Source organism: Gigantopelta aegis, chromosome 3 (genome assembly GCF_016097555.1).
Source record: "Gigantopelta aegis isolate Gae_Host chromosome 3, Gae_host_genome, whole genome shotgun sequence".
Classification (NCBI taxonomy): Eukaryota; Metazoa; Mollusca; class Gastropoda; order Neomphalida; family Peltospiridae; genus Gigantopelta; species Gigantopelta aegis.
The window spans coordinates 43,678,389-43,698,367 of record NC_054701.1 but is presented as its reverse complement, the minus strand read 5'-3'; the positions used below and the strand labels follow the sequence as shown (position 1 = coordinate 43,698,367).

Genomic DNA, 19,979 nt, shown 5'->3' with positions numbered 1-19,979 from the left:
AACTCTGGCATTGCCTGCATGTATTTGGGTCATCTTTTAAAATCTTCGAACATTGTTTGCTGAAACATTATGAAAATGAGCCCCTACTAACGTTTTGAGATGGCAACATCAGCTCGTGCCTTTTAGCTCCAACATTAGATTTTTGCATTTTGCTCCATTTAAGTTCTAGATCAATGAAGCTTGGTTTACAGCAGTATCTGTAAATGTACATCTCTTTTTAAAAAAATTATTATTATTATTATATTTTTATTTTTTTAAGAACTAGGTTCATCTTGAATGTTGTACTGGTACATTAAAGGCTCAGGCTGTTGGGTCCTGACTGGAGTTTCTAGGTGTTTAATTAGTACCAGTCAATGGAACACTCATGAGCGCTATATGCTATATATTGTCTGTGTTCATATATATATATATATATATATATATATATATATATATATATCTATATATATATATATATATATATCTATCTATATCTATATCTATATAGATATCTATATATAGATATCTATATAGATATCTATCTATATATCTATCTATCTATATCTATCTATCTATCTATCTATCTATCTATATCTATCTATCTATATCTATATCTATATCTATATCTATATATAGATGCAAGGTGGGAAACAAAGATCGATCAAACACAGACAACCACTCACTAAAAATGAAACCAAAAAAGGACATTTTCACTACAAAACTTATACAAGTCGATCCCTAGAATGATAATCTTTCTACTCATACCTTTTAATGTCATTCATTGTATAATTTCCCACCCTGTCTCTATAAATATATGAACTCTGACAATATTACGAAGTGTGCATGAATGGACCATTGATCGGTACTAATTAAACATCTAAAAACTCCAACCAGGACCTGAACACCCTTGGTTAAAGGGGTCTGGTGTTGGAACTACTTACCTACTTTAAAAAAAAAAACATTTTTTTTTTAGCATGGATTAATTTATGTTTTTATTGTACAACATATGACATGCGAGCACTCATGGCTATGCTATTTTATTTCAACTATGACTTTAAAATAAAAAATATAATCTAAAAAAAGAACAAGATTAGTACATGGATTACTGGTAATTGATATATTTATAACGTAATTTAAACTGCATTAATTCTGTACCTACTGAACTGCCACATAAACCATGTTTGCTTTTAAGGATGACCTAACTGTCACTCCTGATCTCGTATTGTAACCGTAATATTAAACGTTTGATATACTACATGTGTTGTTGTACTCTGTACTTATGTTTTTCTGTATTATTATTATTGTAGTGTAGCAGAAGAGAGAAAAGAGAAAAGGTGAATGATCACAGGTTTAAGAATGTTTATATGTGCTAATTAATAATTTTATGGTCAGCCATTAATCAAAATCTTTTTAACAAGTTAATACTTTCAATAATAGAATCTTGTTGGTTGAAGAAACTGTCCTGAGTTTTCCGTCATTGTAATATGCTTCCATCTAACAAAGCCTTTTTGGCAACTGAAATTACATATTATATATATATATTTTTTTAGAATACTAGTGTCTATATATCTCATTAGGATTTTTGATTGCACCAAAATTTAGATGATAACGGGTGTGCCCAAAATAAGAAAGAAAGAAATGTTTTATTTAATGATGCATTCAACACATATATGGCGTCAGACATATGGTTAAGGACCACACAGATTTTGAGAGGAAACCCGCTGTCGCCACTACATGGGCTACTCTTTCCGATTAGCAGCAAGGGATCTTTTATTTGTGCTTCCCACAGACAGGATAGCACAAACCATGGCCTTTGTTGAACCAGTTATGGATCACTGGTCGGTGCAAGTGGTTTACACCTACCCATTGAGACTTGCGGAGCCCAAAATAAGTATGCCCAAAATAAGCAAGCCCAAATTAAGTACCGGTAAGCTTGAAAATTAAGTACAAACATGCTAACCTCATACATTTCACCTGAAAATCAATGGAATGTTCAGCTGTAATTAGATTAAAATAACTGGAAATGCATGTTTGAATGTGTACAACTCATTATGAGCTATTATTAACATTACTGCACTAACAAGACTTTCCACTGAGCTATTTCTTAATCCAGCCAATGCTCCACAACTGGTTTAACAAAGGCCGTGGTATGTACTATCCTGTCTGTGGGATGGTGCATATAAAAGGTCCCTTGTTGCTAATCGAAAAGAGTATCCCATAAAGCTCTCATATCTATGTGGTCCTTAACCATATGTTTGATGCCATATAACTGTAAATAAAATGTGTTAAGTATGTCATTACATAAAACATTTCCTTCCTTCTAACAAGAACTTAGGGTGGCACAACAAAAAGCCAGTTGTGCCCAAGTTAGTGAGATCTAAAACCCTCCTAATGAGTTTGTGATTGTGTACTAATGTTTGCAGAAGTCATTGTTGACTTTCTTCTTGATATATATTTGTTCGTAGGTACAAAGTTATTGGATGGTAAAATGTGGTTTGGCCTGCTACAAACACCTTGTACTGATATTCTAAACAAGAAAATATTGTTAATATGTAATTTTATTCATCAAGAAGGATGTGTTAGTCGTAAACATGTTACAGTGAAAGCAAATTGAGGACAGTCCCTTTAGCAAGCAGTGTGGCTAATTTTACATGTACACGTAATAATTGAAGTACAAATATATTTTATATTTTGTTGTTGAACACTGTAGCTCTTGATGGCTATTATGCATTTTGTCACCTTTCATTTTATAATTTATTAGTGGCAGCTGTGTAGTTACCTTTATGTTAATGTTTGGGTTGAATAAAGCCTAGGTCAGGTCGACCTTACGGTTACTCAGATCAGACCCTGATGGTCAGGATCAGAAATTTCTTTCAACTCTGGTCACAAATGGGGAAAATCACATGACGATCATGCAGTATGTAAAATTTGCACACGGAAAATCTCAAGCATGCTTACTTCATCTGTGGCAAACCGGCCTCGGTGGCATAGTGGTTAGGCCATCGGTCTACAGGCTGGTAGGTACTGGGTTCAGATCCCAGTCAAGGCATGGGATTTTTAATCCAGATACCGACTCCAAACCCTGAGTGAGTGCTCTGCAAGGCTCAATGGGTAGGTGTAAACCACTTGCACCGACCCATAACTGGTTCAACAAAGGCCATGGTTTGTGCTATCCTGCCTGTGGGAAGGGCAAATAAAAGATTATCCATTTAATTCATCCTTTAAACATTACACTTCAACTTAATTGATTTTTGTTTTGTTATATGCCTTCTTTAAAATCGGGGTGGGATTTAGCTCAGTCAGTCGAGTGCTCACTTAAGGTTCTTGCGTCTCAGGATCGAACCACCTCAGTGGATCCACTCAACTGATTGGATTTTTTTTCTCTCATTCCAACTAGCGCACCACAACTGATCAAAGGCCGTGGTATGTGTTTTCCTGTCTGCGGGAAAGTGCATATAAAAGATCCCTTGCTGCATTAGGAAAAATGTAGCGGGTTTCCTCTGACGATTACCAAATGTTTGACAGCTAATAGCCAATGATTAATTAATATGATCTAGTGGTGTTATTAAACAAAACAAACTTTATCTTTAAAATCGGTTGACATAACTGTAAATAATATATTATGGTACCCATATCACAATTCAAAAAATTCTCTCTTTGAGATACCAGTCATTAGGTACTGCATGGGATGGAATAAAAACCTTTATTACCCATATGGTTACAAATATCTTGGTACATATCAAAGTGATACATCCTACTAGAATGCCAAGTGGGACGTAACACTTTTGACGTCACATGATGATGTAATCAATTAGCGCACTACAACCTTACAGAAACGTCAATGAAACCAGATGAGTGATATAAATTAAGATCGATTATGGGTAATAAATAGGATATTAAACTTGCTACCATTTCGTATCATGTTTATGTCACTCGTGAAATAATTTTCATTGCTAAAGCTCGTGACAACTGAAAATTATCTCACTCAGGACATAAACATGATACGAAATGGAAGCTCGTTTAATATCCTATAAGTATGGTTCACAGTGACTGAGGGTAACTGTTCCTGTGACCTATCTCACCTCAGGCGAGTGCTCTACCACTGAGCTACATCATACCACTAGTTGACAAGGAATAATTTTCTGAAACTGACTCTACCTCTCCACTGGGTTATCTGTAGTGGAATTTGTCTTGATCACGTCGGGCAAATTCTTCAGGATATTTTTCTTGAATTGCTTCATACGTCATACCTTCACAGATACCCTACAAATGCAAGAATTAATCTTTAACAGCTTTGGTTTAATCTGGATGTGTTACAGACACAAAATGCTTGTGTTAACATTTGCTATATCTTGCTAAATCTGCCAACATTCTATCTGCACATGATTTATTTTAAAACTCAAGTGAAATTATTTTGTGTTATTTTTTAGTGATCAATGTGTAAGCTGGATCCATATATTTTTTGGTTCACAAACTTTTGAGAAATTTGATCACAAAATATTTAGAAATTTCATTACAAAATCTGTAGACAAATTCACATTTCAGTGAGCCAAACAAGATGTAGCAAAATTAAGGTTCTGTTTCCATTTGATTTTCAATTAAGCTTTTTGATGATTTAATAATGAAATATATTTTTCAAATTCAACTTTAATTCACATTTGCCAAACTACAATTTAAAGTCTATATAATATTGGAAGGGGAGGGGTGTTAATAAATTATGACAAGTCATATGATACTTACGGCATCAATCTCGTTCAAAGCCTTCCAGAACTCTTTTGGAGCATCAATATATTTAGCCGTTTCTATAGTACGATTCATTTCTGATGTCCAAACTTTCAAATTCTCAATATGTTCATCTTCCACAAACTTTGCCAATTCTTTTGCATACTACAATCAAAAATATTTTCAGTCTATGGAGTAAACTACAATAATTGCTAGCATTAATCATTAAAAGAATAAACAAATATGAAAAAAAAAAAACCCACAGCAATAAAAAAAGAGAATGCCCAATACAGAAAACATATTTTGTTGGCTGATCAATTTTTAGGATAATGAAACCAGTTTATTAAAAAAAAAAAAAAAATTAATGGATGAAACAGATATTTTATTGATTGATAAACTTTCAAGATAATGATACTAGTTTGTCAATTTTTTATTTTACTGAAATAATTTTTTTATTGATTGGCAAGCTTTCATGATAATGAAACCAATTTGCAGAATTTTTTTAATTTCCTGAATGAAACTGATATTTTATTGACTGTCTGACTTTCAAGATAATGAAACCAGTTTTTAGATATTTTATTGACTGTCTGACTTTTAAGATAATGAAACCGGTTTTTAGATTGGTTTACATTTACTGACTGAAACTGATATTTTATTGACTGTCTGACTTTTAAGATAATGAAACCGGTTTTTAAATTGGTTTACATTTACTGACTGAAACTGATATTTTATTGACTGTCTGACTTTTAAGATAATGAAACCGGTTTTTAGATTGGTTTACATTTACTGACTGAAACTGATATTTTATTGACTGTCTGACTTTTAAGATAATGAAACCGGTTTTTAGATTGGTTTACATTTACTGACTGAAACTGATATTTTAGGGGTGGACCATAGCCCATTGGTACAGCGCTTGATCTAGGATCGATTCCTGTCGGTGGGCCCATTGAGCTATTTCTCATTCCAGCCAGTGCTCCACAACTGGTGTAACAAAGGCCGTGGTATGTACTATCCTGTCTGTGAAATGGTGCATATAAAAGATCCCTTGCTGCTAATCGGAAAGAGTAGCCCATGTAGTGGTGACAGCAGGTTTCCTCTCAAAATCTGTGTGGTCCTTAACCATATGTCTGACACCATATAACCGTAAATAAAATGTGTTGAGTGCATCGTTAAATAAAACATTTCTTTCTTTCTTTTATCTGTGGCAAATGGCAAATAGGAACATAGAGTTTAGTTGCTGAATGAAAACTGAAAATGGCATGTCCAATTTTATCAGTACATATTAATTTTATAATTTTTTAATACATTCCTTTCCAGGGCCTTAGCTACCATACATTAGGGAAGAGGAGGGGGGGGGTTGTTATCCACATGCCTAAATTCCCCACACACCCCCCCCCCCCCAAAAAAAAAAACTTTAAAAAAAAAGTATTAATCATATAAATGTATTTCAAATATTAACTTCCTAAAGAAATTGTTTTAATGATTGTTTACAACTGTCATACAATATAATTATCCATTATTTTTGTTTATAACATATTTCTCCCATATAAATAATAATACAGACATATTTTGTTAGTTGTTAAGGGTAATACTTACATTTAATTTTTTATTATTTAATTTTAATTTTTTTTATTCTAGGTTAATAATAGTTCTATAAAAGTAACTAACGAACAATATATTGTTCTGATGACTACACACATTTTTGATCATAGGTAGGCAAAACAACAAAATTATTTGAGAAATTAATAAAGTTTATTTTTAAATGGAACATATGAGTGAACGCTGGTTGGTTAAAAATAAAATGTATAGTTTGGGATGCACAAACGTTGGTGCATTGCAAAAGTTCAACATGTTGAACTCTTGTGACAGATGATTTAGGGGTTTTTTAGGCAAAAAAGTAGGTCAGTGACTGACCTATGTAATTGCAAGATCGACCTGAGCAAGACTAGTCTGCTACATTTGTGTCATATGACATAACCTCACAGGACCCTTGACCTATTTCACTGACCTTTGAGCTAGTCCATTGACACTTGACCTGTCACATAATGGGAAAATTACCTTTAGAGTGAAACAGTATGAAAGTATAAAATGAAACAGTGATCAGACTGTACCTGTTCATCAGTGTAGTAGTTTTTATGTGATGTGGTATAATGATGATCGAGGTGTACCAGTTCACTACTATTTTTCCAACAACTCACGGGATGGGTGGATGGATGGATGATTGCATGGAAGAATGGATGGATGGATGGATGGATGATTGCATGGAAGAAGAGGACTGTATTATTTATTGTGCCCTGATATATAAAAATGTTTACTAACCCCACCCCATCATTATTTTATGCTAAGTATAGTATCATAGATATATAAATTGGTATTATGTTAAACATGTATTATGTACCATTATGAGCATGATTCTGTAGGGTGCAGTTTGCTTTACACAGTGTAAATGTTGTACACATGCATGCAGACCTTTTATTATACCTGATGATGTGTTTGTGCCATTATTAGAAAAGCATGCTTTTTAAGTTCACTGGTTAACATTTGTAACAATACATATTGTATATCCAATGTACATTTGTTTATTATTTAAATTTGTCTGCTTTAATGTCAAATATTTTGGCAAATTTGGAAAATTAGATTATTGTGGCACTGTAAGAAGAATTTGTCTGTCTGCCTGTCTGTCTGTCTGTCTGTCTGTCTATCGTTGCATCATTTTATTTCAGCATGATCAGTGTTACATTCTGATAAATTATTTATTTATTCTCTTTTTTTGTTTTGTTATGTAAGGTAGTGGACTCAATCAGACATTATCCTAACCATAAGATTTCTGGAACAGTAAACTTTTTTTTAATTTATTTTTTTAAGGAAAAAAAAAAGCCCCAGAACCCACAATTGGTTTTTTTAAAGACCCCCCCCCCCCCCTCCCACCCACATAAAAAAACCCTCCCCTTGGTCTTATTAACCTGAGGTTCAAGCATGTAATCTGTAGCATGCAACACAGGAGCAGGCCTTGACCATAACGTTTTTCATTGGTAGCCTACATAAACCCTGAAATTTACATTACAAAGAACATTTATGAATTTAAATTAATTAATAATTTAATTCAGTTTTTTTTTTTTTTTTAAATCATGCATTGAGATGAATATCCATGGGTGTGACTACATTATATTAGTGATACCAACTCAGTTTAGTGGACCAGTCTAATATGTTTTTGGCACGATTCCTTTTGAAGATGTAGGTTTTTTTACTCGCAAAAATATAAAAAAGTCAATCGATCCTTGGAGTAAGCTCCATTTTTTACCAGTTGATCGAACTAGAATTGTTTGTTTTTATCTTTTACTTTTATGCTATACTGTACCAGTAAATGATATGTATGAGTAGACATACACAATGTAACTTCATAATTGTCAGACTCTTGGATATATTGTGTTCACCAAGCCTGGTGCTTATAAAATTTTTAGTCTAGACTCGAGACTCTGAGTCTGAGACGTGAACGTCACGACAACGCCATGCAAATTGTATGCATGTGACATCATTAGAGATTGAGTCTGGACTCTAAATGTTTTATAAGCACAGGCCCTGATTACTGTAAGCAAACACAGGTGAAATCAGTGTTCTAAAAGAAATGTTTTAGTTAATGTTCATCTCTTATTGAGGATGTTACAGTCTTATGTTCAAATTTGTAAGTGTATGTAATTAATTCTGCATTGCCTACATTATGGAGGCAGGATCTAGATTGCCTGAGGTACTTAGAATGAAAGATCGAATCCCCTCAAAGGTCCTTTGTCTGATTAATTTTTTCCCCCATCCCGACCAGTGCTCAAAAGTATGTGCTGTCCTGTCTGTGGACTTTAAATTCTACTTGACGTATTTGACTGTTTCTCTTTTCAGTAGATCTCCCATATCTGAAGGTGCCTCTGCACACAGTGATAAAACTGACTCCGGTTGCCTATGGTTGTAGAGTTGAGTTCTTCCATCTCAAAGCAGAGGCTGTCAACACTCATCGAGAAAAACCAAAGGTGTGTTTTGTCATAAAGTTTATTAAAGGGACAGACCCTAGTTTTCAGTGGGTGAAAATTAACATACCAGTAATGCAATTTCTGTGAAAAATTAAAACAATCTATTGATATGCCAAAGTAGGACGCGAACAAGTAAGCTAGCATTAACTATATAATTGGGTTTGTGTGAGTGTGTAAGCCCTCATTAAGTAGGTTACATGGTATTTCTCAGTTGTATCCTATTCGTTTACTACTTTGTTTTTTTTCGAAATTACAACTGTAGGTTGCCAATCAGAATGGATCGTACTAAACGATGGACAAATGGATCATTCTAAATGGATTGTTCTTAACATCAAAATATTTCTGACAGTAAATTTGAGAGAAATTGGATATTTAATTCCCATGAAATAAAATTCTGTGAGATTTCATACAAATAAAATGGTGTCAGAATTTTAGTACCATAAGAAATATGATAAAAATGTAATTACAGACATGTTATTTTTTATTTGGGTATTATTAATACTTGTTACAGTAAGTGCTGTCACCTGAAAAAAATAAGGAAAACCATGCTTTGAGAACAAACACTTGATTGCGAACATAAGCACACAAAATGGGGGCAGGGGGATAACTGCCTCCCTGGTGCTGGAACAAAACCTAAAATTTGGTAAAAAATGATAGACATATTAGGTCAAAATGTGCTAATCTGAGACCTTTTTACCATGCATTTCCATCATTCTACCCTTAAAATTAGTTGTAATCCATGTAAAAATGTGTATTGATTCGTTTGCATGCTAATATGAATAAATGTAGTTATCCAGATTCTGACATTTTTGTTTAATTTGAGCAAAAGCCAGCCTGCCCCTCTCCCCACTACAATAATGGGAGCCCAAACAAAGTATCGGTTACGAGACAACACCAAGACATAACCTATACGAGACCATACCTATTGTTCACAATTTATATTGAGGTCTGTATGTGTGTCAATCTAATTAAAATTAGCTCCACTATTACATGTGGATCTAACAGCAGCCAGTTGGAGCTCATGTCCACCAAACAAAACCTTACTTGCAGAATCATGCCAGTGATTTAAAAATAATTTGAAAACATTCCGAATTATCCTGAGGGTATACGACATGTTTCGTGTGAATTACGAATGCCTAAAAACATGTTTTATTTTATAAAATAAATAATTTGTAATGTAAAACTGAAGACTGATTTAGTTTTTAGTTTTTTTAATAAATAAATAATTTGTAATGTAAAATTGAAGACTGATAACCCATCCCGTACGTATTGGTATGGTTCGTTGTACTGCGGCCACTAAAATAGACTCGCTCAATATTTTTTGAATTTGTATGCTCCCAAATAACGTTATACATGTAAAAGGCGAAGTGTGATTGGTCAATATTTAAATGATTATTTACAGACGAAATGTTACTTGGACATTGGAGACTACGCAGTGTTGTTAGCAATTTGATTAAAATTAGTTCTACTGGTCTAAATACGGCATTCGTAATTCACATGAAACATGTCGTATATCCTCAGAATAATTCGGAATGTTTTCAAATTATTTTCAAATCACTGACATGATTCTGCAAGTAAGTTTTTGATTGGTGGACATAAGCTCCAACTGGCTGCTGTTAGATCCACATGTAATAGTGGAGCTAATTTTAATTAGATTGTATGTGTGTGCATATGTAACTTCATGTATTTGTGTGTTATCTGTCAGTTTTTAATATATATCCTCATTATTTAATATCTTCAGAATGTTGATAGGATGCGGTCCATGGACGAAGCTTTGGAAACAGTTCCCAATCATGAGTAACAGTGCCATGATGATAAACACTGGAAACAGTTTTCAAACATCAGTAACAGTGTCATGATGATAAACACTGGAAACAGTTCCCAAACATCAGTAATAGTGCCATTATAATGATAAACATTGGCAATGGTTTCAAATGATCAGTAACAGTGCTATGACAATAAACATTGGAAACAGTTCCCAATACACCAGTAATAATGTCTTGAGGACAGTAAACATTGGAAACAGTTCCCAATCATCACTAACAGTGTTTTGATGACAAGCAACATTGGAAACAGTTCCCAGTCATCAGTAGCAGTGTTTTGATAACAAGCAATGATGGAAACAGTTCCCAATCATCAGTAGCAGTGTTTTGATGACAAGCAACATTGGAAACAGTTCCCAGTCATCAGTAACAGTGTTTTGATGACAAGCAACATTGGAAACGGTTCCCAGTCATCAGTAACAGTGTTTTGATGACAAGCAACATTGGAAACAGTTCCCTGTCATCAGTAACAGTGTTTTGATGACAAGCAACATTGGAAACGGTTCCCAATCACCAGTAACAATGTTTTGATAACAAGCAACATTGGAAGCCATCCTCAATCATCAGTAACAGTGTTTTGATGACAAGCAACATTGGAAACAGTTCCCAATCATCAGTAACAGTGTCAAAGTGAATATAAAGAAAGCTTTTTCAATACAACCAACCTTCTTCCAGGTCTTTTGCAGCTATTTAAGTCCAAGAATCAGGGCTGGTATGAATGCAATATTCAGATATACACGTATATTTTAAATTTTATTTTCATCACATGATTTCATTACAAAGTTTACTTTTGTGTGACCAATTATCGTCATCCTTGATAATGTATCTGATGTCTGAAACCTACACAGATAACCTGTGTTAAATAGGAGTTGTTGTTTAGACAAAAAGTTAACCAGGGTCGAGTTCAGTCAGATATAGCAGAAAAATGTCCGCTAGACTGATTTATGCACTTCACAGTAAACTAAATGGCCACATCGGGAACCAGTCAAGTAGTTAGCAAACGTTAGCGAAACATTTACTGGCTAAACTTGGGGCAGTATCCAGGGATGAAAAAAAGTATATGTGTTTGTGAAATTGCAGATTTTAGTTTTATCATAAGCAATCTGTTTCTGATCTTTTTCTTTGATGAAAAGCGCACAATAACCTCCTGCCTTTCAAGACCATACAAATGTTTCTGATTTTGTGTGTGTGTTTGTACAATTTACTTTTTGTATCTTATAAATATTTTTAAAACTTTATATGGGTTGAGTGCCGGCTCATCCTTTGCTGTGTAAAGGCACCGACAAAATGACGTCTGCTAAATGTTTTTATGTTACACATAAAGCTTGAGCAGAACTTAGTCACTGTGTCATGCACTGATAGATAGACATTTAATTTAATCTTAGGATTAAAAGAAAGCAGGGTATTTTAACTCAGGATACAATTCTGTACCTATTAGATGGTATTGCCATGGAGACGAGATTTAACCAGGATTAAAATAGTGTGGGTTATTTTCACCCTGGATAAAATGCTGCAGCTACAGCCACTGTAATTATGGGGCATTTGTATGATATGCAGTCGTAATGTAATTTATCATGTTACTGTGATTCATAGAGGTATTTGTACATGTATTGTTTAGTGTTTTTACATCTTTAAAATACTAGGGCCTCCATTGTTGATAATGTATCTATGCTGTTGTTGTGGTAAATAAATTGTGTTATTTTATTATCAATTTAAAATTTTAAGGCCTAAAAATTATTCTGTCTTTGCTTTAACAAAAAAAGTAGTTTTTTTTGCAATGTCAGATTCAAACATGATCACATTGGTCCATTTGTGAACAATGATTGAACTGAAATATGGCCACTGTCATAGTGGAAATATAGTACAATGTATATTTTGTTCAGTTTATTATTATTATTTGGGTTGTATTAAGGTATGGCATTGTCCATCTGTTTTCGGAGCATATCTTTCTTATCAATTTGTATAGGATCATTAAATCTTGCATGCAAGTACAGTGTGAAATTTTGGTGTGTTGCATACCATAACTAGGTCACTGTGACCTACTTTTCATGTATTACAGCACATTAAATGAAATCCTTGTCCAGAGCATATCTTTCTTATCAATCAATTCTTATAAGATCATCAAATTATGCATGCAAGTGCAACTTAGGATGGTGGTGTGTTGCATACCATAACTAGGTCACCCCGGCCTACTGTTCACACATTTCTGCACATTATCTTCCTTATCAATTCATATAGGATCATTAAACCTTGCATGCAATTACAACTTGGGATTGCGGTGTGTCGCATACCATAACTAGGTCACTGTGACCTACTTTTCATGCATTATAGCACATTAAAGGAAATCCTTGTTCAGGCCATATCTCTTATCAAGGTCATTGTGACCTGCTTTTCACACAATAATGCACATTAAAAGAAATCCTTGACTGGGTCATATTTTGCTTATCAGTTCATATAAGGATCATAAAACTGTACATGCAAATACTACTTGGGATGATCGTGTGTTGCATACCATAACTATGTCACAGCGACCTACTTTTCACACATTACTGCACATTAAAGGTAATCCTTGTCCGAGCCATATCTTCCTTATTAATTCATATCGGATTACCTACTTATGACAGGTATATCATGGATCTCACCAGACCTCCTTGTTTTTTTAAGTCTTCCATCACCCCTACTCCAACAATTTGATTAAGTTTGGAATTGGCCCTAAATTTGAACAACTTAAAATTTAAACCTATCAGTATAAAATTATTGCTTATCATAATATCTAAAGAGATTTCAGATAAAAAAAGATGTTTACAATCATGGTCTTGAAATTATGAATCGGCTCAAACATGTTTTAAATGGTCAAAAGTGTCCACTTACAACAGGTGGATGCTAATTACAGGTTTTCATTTGTACAATATAGTGAACTGTGTTTTATTTGTTCCTGTCTGTACTGGTAATTTATAGATGTAAACTTTACAGCATACTTTAAATGAACTTCTCGCATAAAATAAAACTAGACATGTTTCAGTTTCACCATTTCAAATTTCATCTTCGGGTTTGTTTACAGTAATTATGTTGATCTCTTTCTCAATAGCTACTAAATGAGATGCATTGTCACACTTAATGAGCTATAAATGCCAAGCTTGGTTTACCCAGACTAATAAGTTTATGAACTCTTAACAGAATACAAAACCATGCATTTGACACACTATGTCACTCAATATTTAATTACTGTAAATTATACAATCATGTTACTTTTAAGTCCTGATGTTAATGTGTATAGGCATTCATAAAACATGTGGTATTAAAGCATTTTTCGTAGGTTTATATAGACAAGTATTGACATAATATAAAACTAAAATATTGAAACCATTATTTTATTTAAAAATTGTTTTTTATATACCAAGATGTATGTATATGTATTGCATGAATTTTGCAGATGTATTTTAATTCTTAAATATACCAGATTTATAATGTGCTGTATAATTCAGTGTTCTCGGTGCTCCATTTAATTTTGATGCCCTCCTTTCATGTTCTGCCGCTCTTGTTTACTTTTTTGGCCCCTCTTTAATTTTCCCGCACCCTACTATATTTTACAGCACCCATCTCCGCTATTTCCAAATGCAGACATTTTTTCACATCCCCCCCTCCCACAAATAATTTATCAGTCTACACACTGAACATCAAAGGAAACAGAGCCGCGGTGTGTACGAAAAGGCAACTTGTCGAAAAACTTCAGTAGCTTACGACAGTTACCATAATAACGTAATTTAACAATATTTTTAACAGCCTCTATTTTGTCCCATACCTGTATCCATTTGTATGTTTGATACCCACAATAAAAGCTATATTTTATTTGAGTAATGAAAACATTTTTTTTTCTTTTCTATTTGTTAATCTCCGACTGAAAAACTACTTATTTGGCGCTACAGTTGTCCCGTGATCAGAATGGTCATTCTGTCTTTTTGTGTCCACTCACGATTGTCTGATATTTTGTCCTCATTTGCAGATTTAATTGATTGTAACTGATGATTTTTACTTTCTATCATTTGTTCAGCAATTCTGTATAAAATATTGTATTATAAAATAGTTTGATATTTGGGGGAATCACCGCTTATAGACCAAATAACTTCGGCTGGGTCAAAGTCCGAGGTGCACCCAACTTTTGATAGAAATATGAACGCCACAAGTCATGTGATTGGTGATAAATGTGAGTGTGTTGGTTGTAAAAAAACAAAAAATTTCATCTGTGCAAAAAATGTCTGCAATTTTATTTCATCTAGTACCACTGTGTCAAGTAGCCGTGTGCTTGAAACATGTATGGGGTACCTGTAAAAAAAAAAGGACTCAAATTTTATGCAGAACTAGGGTAGTCATAGACGCTACCTGTTATCTCAGAAATGAGCAGCTTGACCCCCAATTTTTTCTGATTCACTTTAAGGGTAAGGGGTGGTAGTATTTATATCCGTGGGATTTGATTTGGTAGAATACACCCTATAAAAACAAAGGAAGTGGTAGTGTTTATCTTTAAAATAATTGATCTTGGGTGCCAAATAATATATCCATCACCATTACAAAAACAAAACTACTGTTTATCAACTGGCGATATCAAAGTGTTCGATTTATTCAATGAAGATGGAAATAAAATGAACAGAATTTTTTTATCCCACATTAGGGGATCACTTTACAAAAATCTTTATTGTGTTTCATATATCTTGAAATCTTTATTAAAATAATAATATTAAAACTTTGATCGGTTCAGCAAAATGTCAGACAGACAACATCTCCGGTTTAATTAACAGTACATAAAAGATGAGTCGGCTTGTATTGCGTATCAACTTTTTTGTACCAAATACTGAGGGGCAAAATAAGGAGTATGTCTTTCTATAAAGTCGACCAACACACAACAATATATGGTAACCAAGCTTTCCCTTTTTTTTTTCTTCTTTGCTATATGTTTTTTTTCTAGTTTTTAAAAAAAAATTGAAGGGTGGGGTGTGGTGCGGCCACCCTCCTTTATTTTTCACCCAGCGAGAACACTGCAATTATATAATTGCTTTGTGGCATAATTTTTGGTTTAAAACACTAAATTAGATTTTAGTTCAATAAACCTTTGTCAAGTTATTGTGTGTTTGTGTCCTGTTGGTTGATCTGTCAATAGCTTACAACTGCCATTTGAAATAAGATAGATATGCAATGATTTAAAATTGTTATTATTGACTAATTGTAAAATTCATTATTCAAGAAGGCTGCTGTAATGCCATGGTGGATTGCTTCATTATTCCTTCTGTTTTCCTATTGGTGGGAAAGTACATATAACAGATCCCTTACTGCATTAGAAAAAGTGTAGCAGGTTTCCTCTGATGACTATGAGTCAGAATTCTCAAATGTTTGATATCCAATAGCAGATGATTAACAAATCAATGTGCTCTAGTGGTGTCATGAAACAAAACAAACTTTATTTATTTTTTAATTCCGCAGAATTCTTATTAAATATAAAAATTATATCTTGATTACATGCCCATAAAAAACAATAACATCCTAATAATTTCATTTTCTACTATTTATATGTAATTATTATTGAAACAGATTGATGTGAGGCATCAGTTTCAATTAGAATTGCATCTCCACGAATTGGCTAATACATATATTTTGATGTATACATGATAAAAGATTTTCTACGTATTCATCGTCTTTTGTTTTTGCCAAGGATTGTTGAAGAAACCTCGTTTCACCTAGTGCAACACATTACAGTTTTGATATTCTTACATTAATTATGCAAAGAATATAATTATGTGAGATTAATTAATTTGTTGTTATTTATAAATTTAATGTAAAAATAGTGAAATATAACACTTACAATTTCAAGAATGTATTGTTAAAGTAATACCAAATAACCCTTGTAAGAGGTCAATGAAATAGTGTTCCGACTGCTGCTTGTTACCAAGTTTATAAAACCAAAAAAATTCCACTTAAAACTGCCGAGTTAACTCCATTTTATCCGTTATGGCATATGATAAAGCTTTTAAAACTTTGTCCATCATGAAATACATACATTTTTAATTCATTGTTTATTGTACAAATATGTATTGTATTAGCATTTTGATATGTGTATATATATATATGAATGGGTTGTTTTAGTCTGGTTTTGTTGGTGGTATATTGATGGATTTCAGCGAGTTTATTGTATACAATGTATAGTGGCAGGCATGATTCAAATGTTTTACTGGATTAATTTATTCTTTGTTATGCTGTTATGCAAATAAAGCTGTTTTGATAAATGCTTGTATGTCTTATCTCTAATCATTTTATGAATGTGGGGGCGGGGCGTAGCCCAGTGGTAAAGTGTTCGCTTGATGCGCAGTCGGTCTAGGATCAATCCCCGTCGGTGGACCCATTAGGCCAGTACTCCACAACTGGTGTAACAAAGGCCGTGGTATGACTCTCCTGTCTGTGGGATGGTGCATATAAAAGATCCCTTGCTGCTAATCGAAAAGCCCATGCAGTGGCAACAGTGGGTTTCCTCTCTCAATATCTGGGTGGTCCTTAACCACATGTCTGACACCATATAACCGTAAATAAAATGTGTTGAGTGCATCGTTAAATAAACATTTCCTTCCTTTTATGAATGTTGAAGTGGAATATATTTGGAAAGTAATTACACGTAAATGAGCTGCAATGATAAAAGTGACACACACCTCAATGTTTGATAACCAGGCTTCAGATTTTCAAAGCTATTTTAGTGCTATGATATAAAACGGTTGTAAACTATGACATAACTACGACACTCACCATAGGCTATGACGGTTTTATGATATCGTAGCTCTAAGATAACTTCGAAAATATGGGCCCAGGCTGTTGTAAAGCATTCATTCTAATAAAAATGGGAAATTGGTTTAACAGGAATAGCCAAATGGGAAAAAAACATTGGTTCAAACAGTAAAAGAATACAGGTTTAAACTGGAAATGGGTACTGGCTTAAACAGGGAAAAGGGTACGGTATGGTTGAAACAGGAAAAAGGGTACTGATTTAAACAGGTTATAGCTAAAACGGAATCGTGCCAAAACGGCACCAAGCGAAAACGGAACCAAATTGGACAAAATGGAACCTGCGTTGGCTAAAAGAGAACCGAAATTTATGGCTAAAACGGAACCTACGATGGCTAAAACGGCACCATAATTGAATGTTATTTGAAGAATAGTAAATAAAACAAAAAAACCCAACAAAACAACTTAACTCAAATGAAAAGTTATTTATTAAAAAAAAAAAAAATGTTTTTGTGTCACTTCTGATAGTTGCACAAACAATCTTCAGGTCAGGTAAATTTATTTACGTGCTTCCATCAGATAACTGTTCAAGTACGCTCCCATTGGGAGCCACCTCTGACAAGAGCCAGACGCCAATCTTGCTGAGGAGAGCTCTTGTGAACTTTTATTTTTCTCAATAAAATAAGTCAAAACAAAGAGACCACCGGAAGTTGGAAGAAAACGTGAGCTGCGTATACATTTCTTAATTTTTACATATTCAATAAAGACAACACTTTTCCTTGTTGTTGTATTGTTCCTGTATTGTTGTTATTGTTGTTATAATTAACCCCACCATACAGATCCGTCTTGATGCTTACTACTACAAAAACTAATCTATTTGACCAACAGTGTTAGTTGGGGATGCAGATGATTGGACATGGAAGTATTAGACACACAGAATCATAGCTTCCTATTACAGATATGGAACAACCAAATCATTGATTTGATTTCAACTTATTTTCGTGCTTATATCCAATTAAGGTTCAAGCACGCTGTCCTGGGCACACACCTCAGCTATCTGGGCTGCCTTTCCAGGACAGTGGGTTAGTTGTTAGTGAGAGAGAAGAGGGTGTAGTGGCCTTACACCTACCCAATGAGCCCTTAAGAACTCGCTCTGGGTTGGAGCCGGTACCGGGCTGCGAACCCTGTACCTACCAGCCTGTAATCCGATGGCTTAACCACTGCGCCACCGAGGCCGGTACCAAATCATTATCTATCTCAACTTTTGCAATCATTATATATGAGCTTAGGAGAGCTCATGTATGGGCTATGCCTGTTGAGTAATCTGTTTGTAAATTCAAGAAAACAAATGATATTTCTGTGTTGCAATTTGAGTTTAATTGTATGATAGCCTGGTTCCCTTACATATGGTCATTCTGACACAGTTTTTAGAGAAAACCCGCTGTTGCCACATATGCAACTCTTTTATGATAGGCAGCAAGAGATCTTTCATTTGCGATTCCCACAGGGAGAATAGCACAAACCATGGCCTTTGTTGAACCAGTTATGGATCACTGGTCGGAGCAAGTGATTTAAACCTACCCATGTCTCGACTGAGCACTCATTCAGATTTGGAGTCTTTACCTGAATTAAAAATCACGTCTCGACTGGAATCCGAACCCAGTACCTACCAGTCTGGAGACCGATGACTTAACCACAGCGCTACCAAAGTCGGTATATTAGGCATCAAAGTATGTACAAAGAGTGAAGTGTACCAATGTAAAAAGAAATTCAGACATTTATGTATTTACGTATTTACATCACATTATAATCTATTAATACGTAATATTAGTAGTAACATTACATAAACGGTGTGGCCAGTCTACGTCATCAAAATGGAAAGACTTCCGAATTCACCCCCAACCCCTATTCATCGCTCTGAACCCTAACCTTAATCCTGAAATTAAAAATAAGATAAGTTATATATATTTATATATGGTGCCGTTTTAGCCATGATAGGTTCCGTTTTCGCCAACAAAAATGGTTCCGTTTTCACCAAAGAAAATGGTTCCATTTTGGCACGGTTCCGTTTTAGCCTGTACCCATTTAAACAGGAAAAAGGGTACTGGTTCAAAGAAAAAGGGTATTGGTTTAAGTGGGAAAGTAGCATTGGTTTAAGGTTTCGTCACTGTTCTTGTCTGTCTGTCCCACATATAGTTTTCAAAACATTTAGTTTTTCACAATGCCTTGAGATATTGAGCTAAAATGTAGCTTTATCATGTACTGTCACAGATCGTGTTTGACATTCATGGCAATTTACCCATTTTTGACAGTTATGACCATTGAACTTATAGGAGATATGAACAAATTTGTTGGGACCAGTATAGGGGACATGTATTGTTTTAGCAGTATTCTCAGAATGCTTGGTATTCCAGTTAACAGGAATTCTTTTAACTCTTCTTTTAAAAATCATCTTCCATTTTTATATGCCCGTCTATGATGGGTCGTATTATGGTATTGTGTTATCCATCTATCGGTCTGTTAACTTTTTCTTGTCCAGACTATATCTTGCATGGACCATCAAACCTCACATGTAGGAACAACTTGGGATGGCGGTGTGTCGCGTACTATTACTAGGTCACTGTGACCTACTTTTCATAGTCTACTGCACATAACAGTAAATCTTTGTCCTGAC

The 19,979-nt window shown here is 34.2% G+C and overlaps 1 protein-coding gene across 7 annotated transcripts in view; it reads left to right on the top strand.

Moving 5' to 3' along the window:
• LOC121368088 (6-phosphofructo-2-kinase/fructose-2,6-bisphosphatase-like) overlaps window positions 1–14,856 on the top strand; it is an 87,935-nt gene extending 73,079 nt beyond the window's left edge. For 3 of the 7 annotated variants that reach the window (XR_005957474.1, XR_005957473.1, XR_005957471.1), the window contains exons 14-16: window positions 1,287–1,313; window positions 8,593–8,720; window positions 10,462–14,856. Coding sequence is in view for 3 of the 7 variants with exons in the window: in XM_041492635.1 (XP_041348569.1) it covers window positions 8,593–8,720; window positions 10,462–10,521 (188 nt within the window). In the remaining 4 variants the exon portion in view is untranslated. Of the gene's footprint in view, window positions 1–1,286; window positions 1,314–8,592; window positions 8,721–10,461 lie in introns of those variants that run through there. The other 4 variants (XR_005957472.1, XM_041492636.1, XM_041492635.1 and 1 more) reach the window with 4 other exon arrangements.
• Window positions 14,857–19,979: the final 5,123 nt, after the last annotated feature.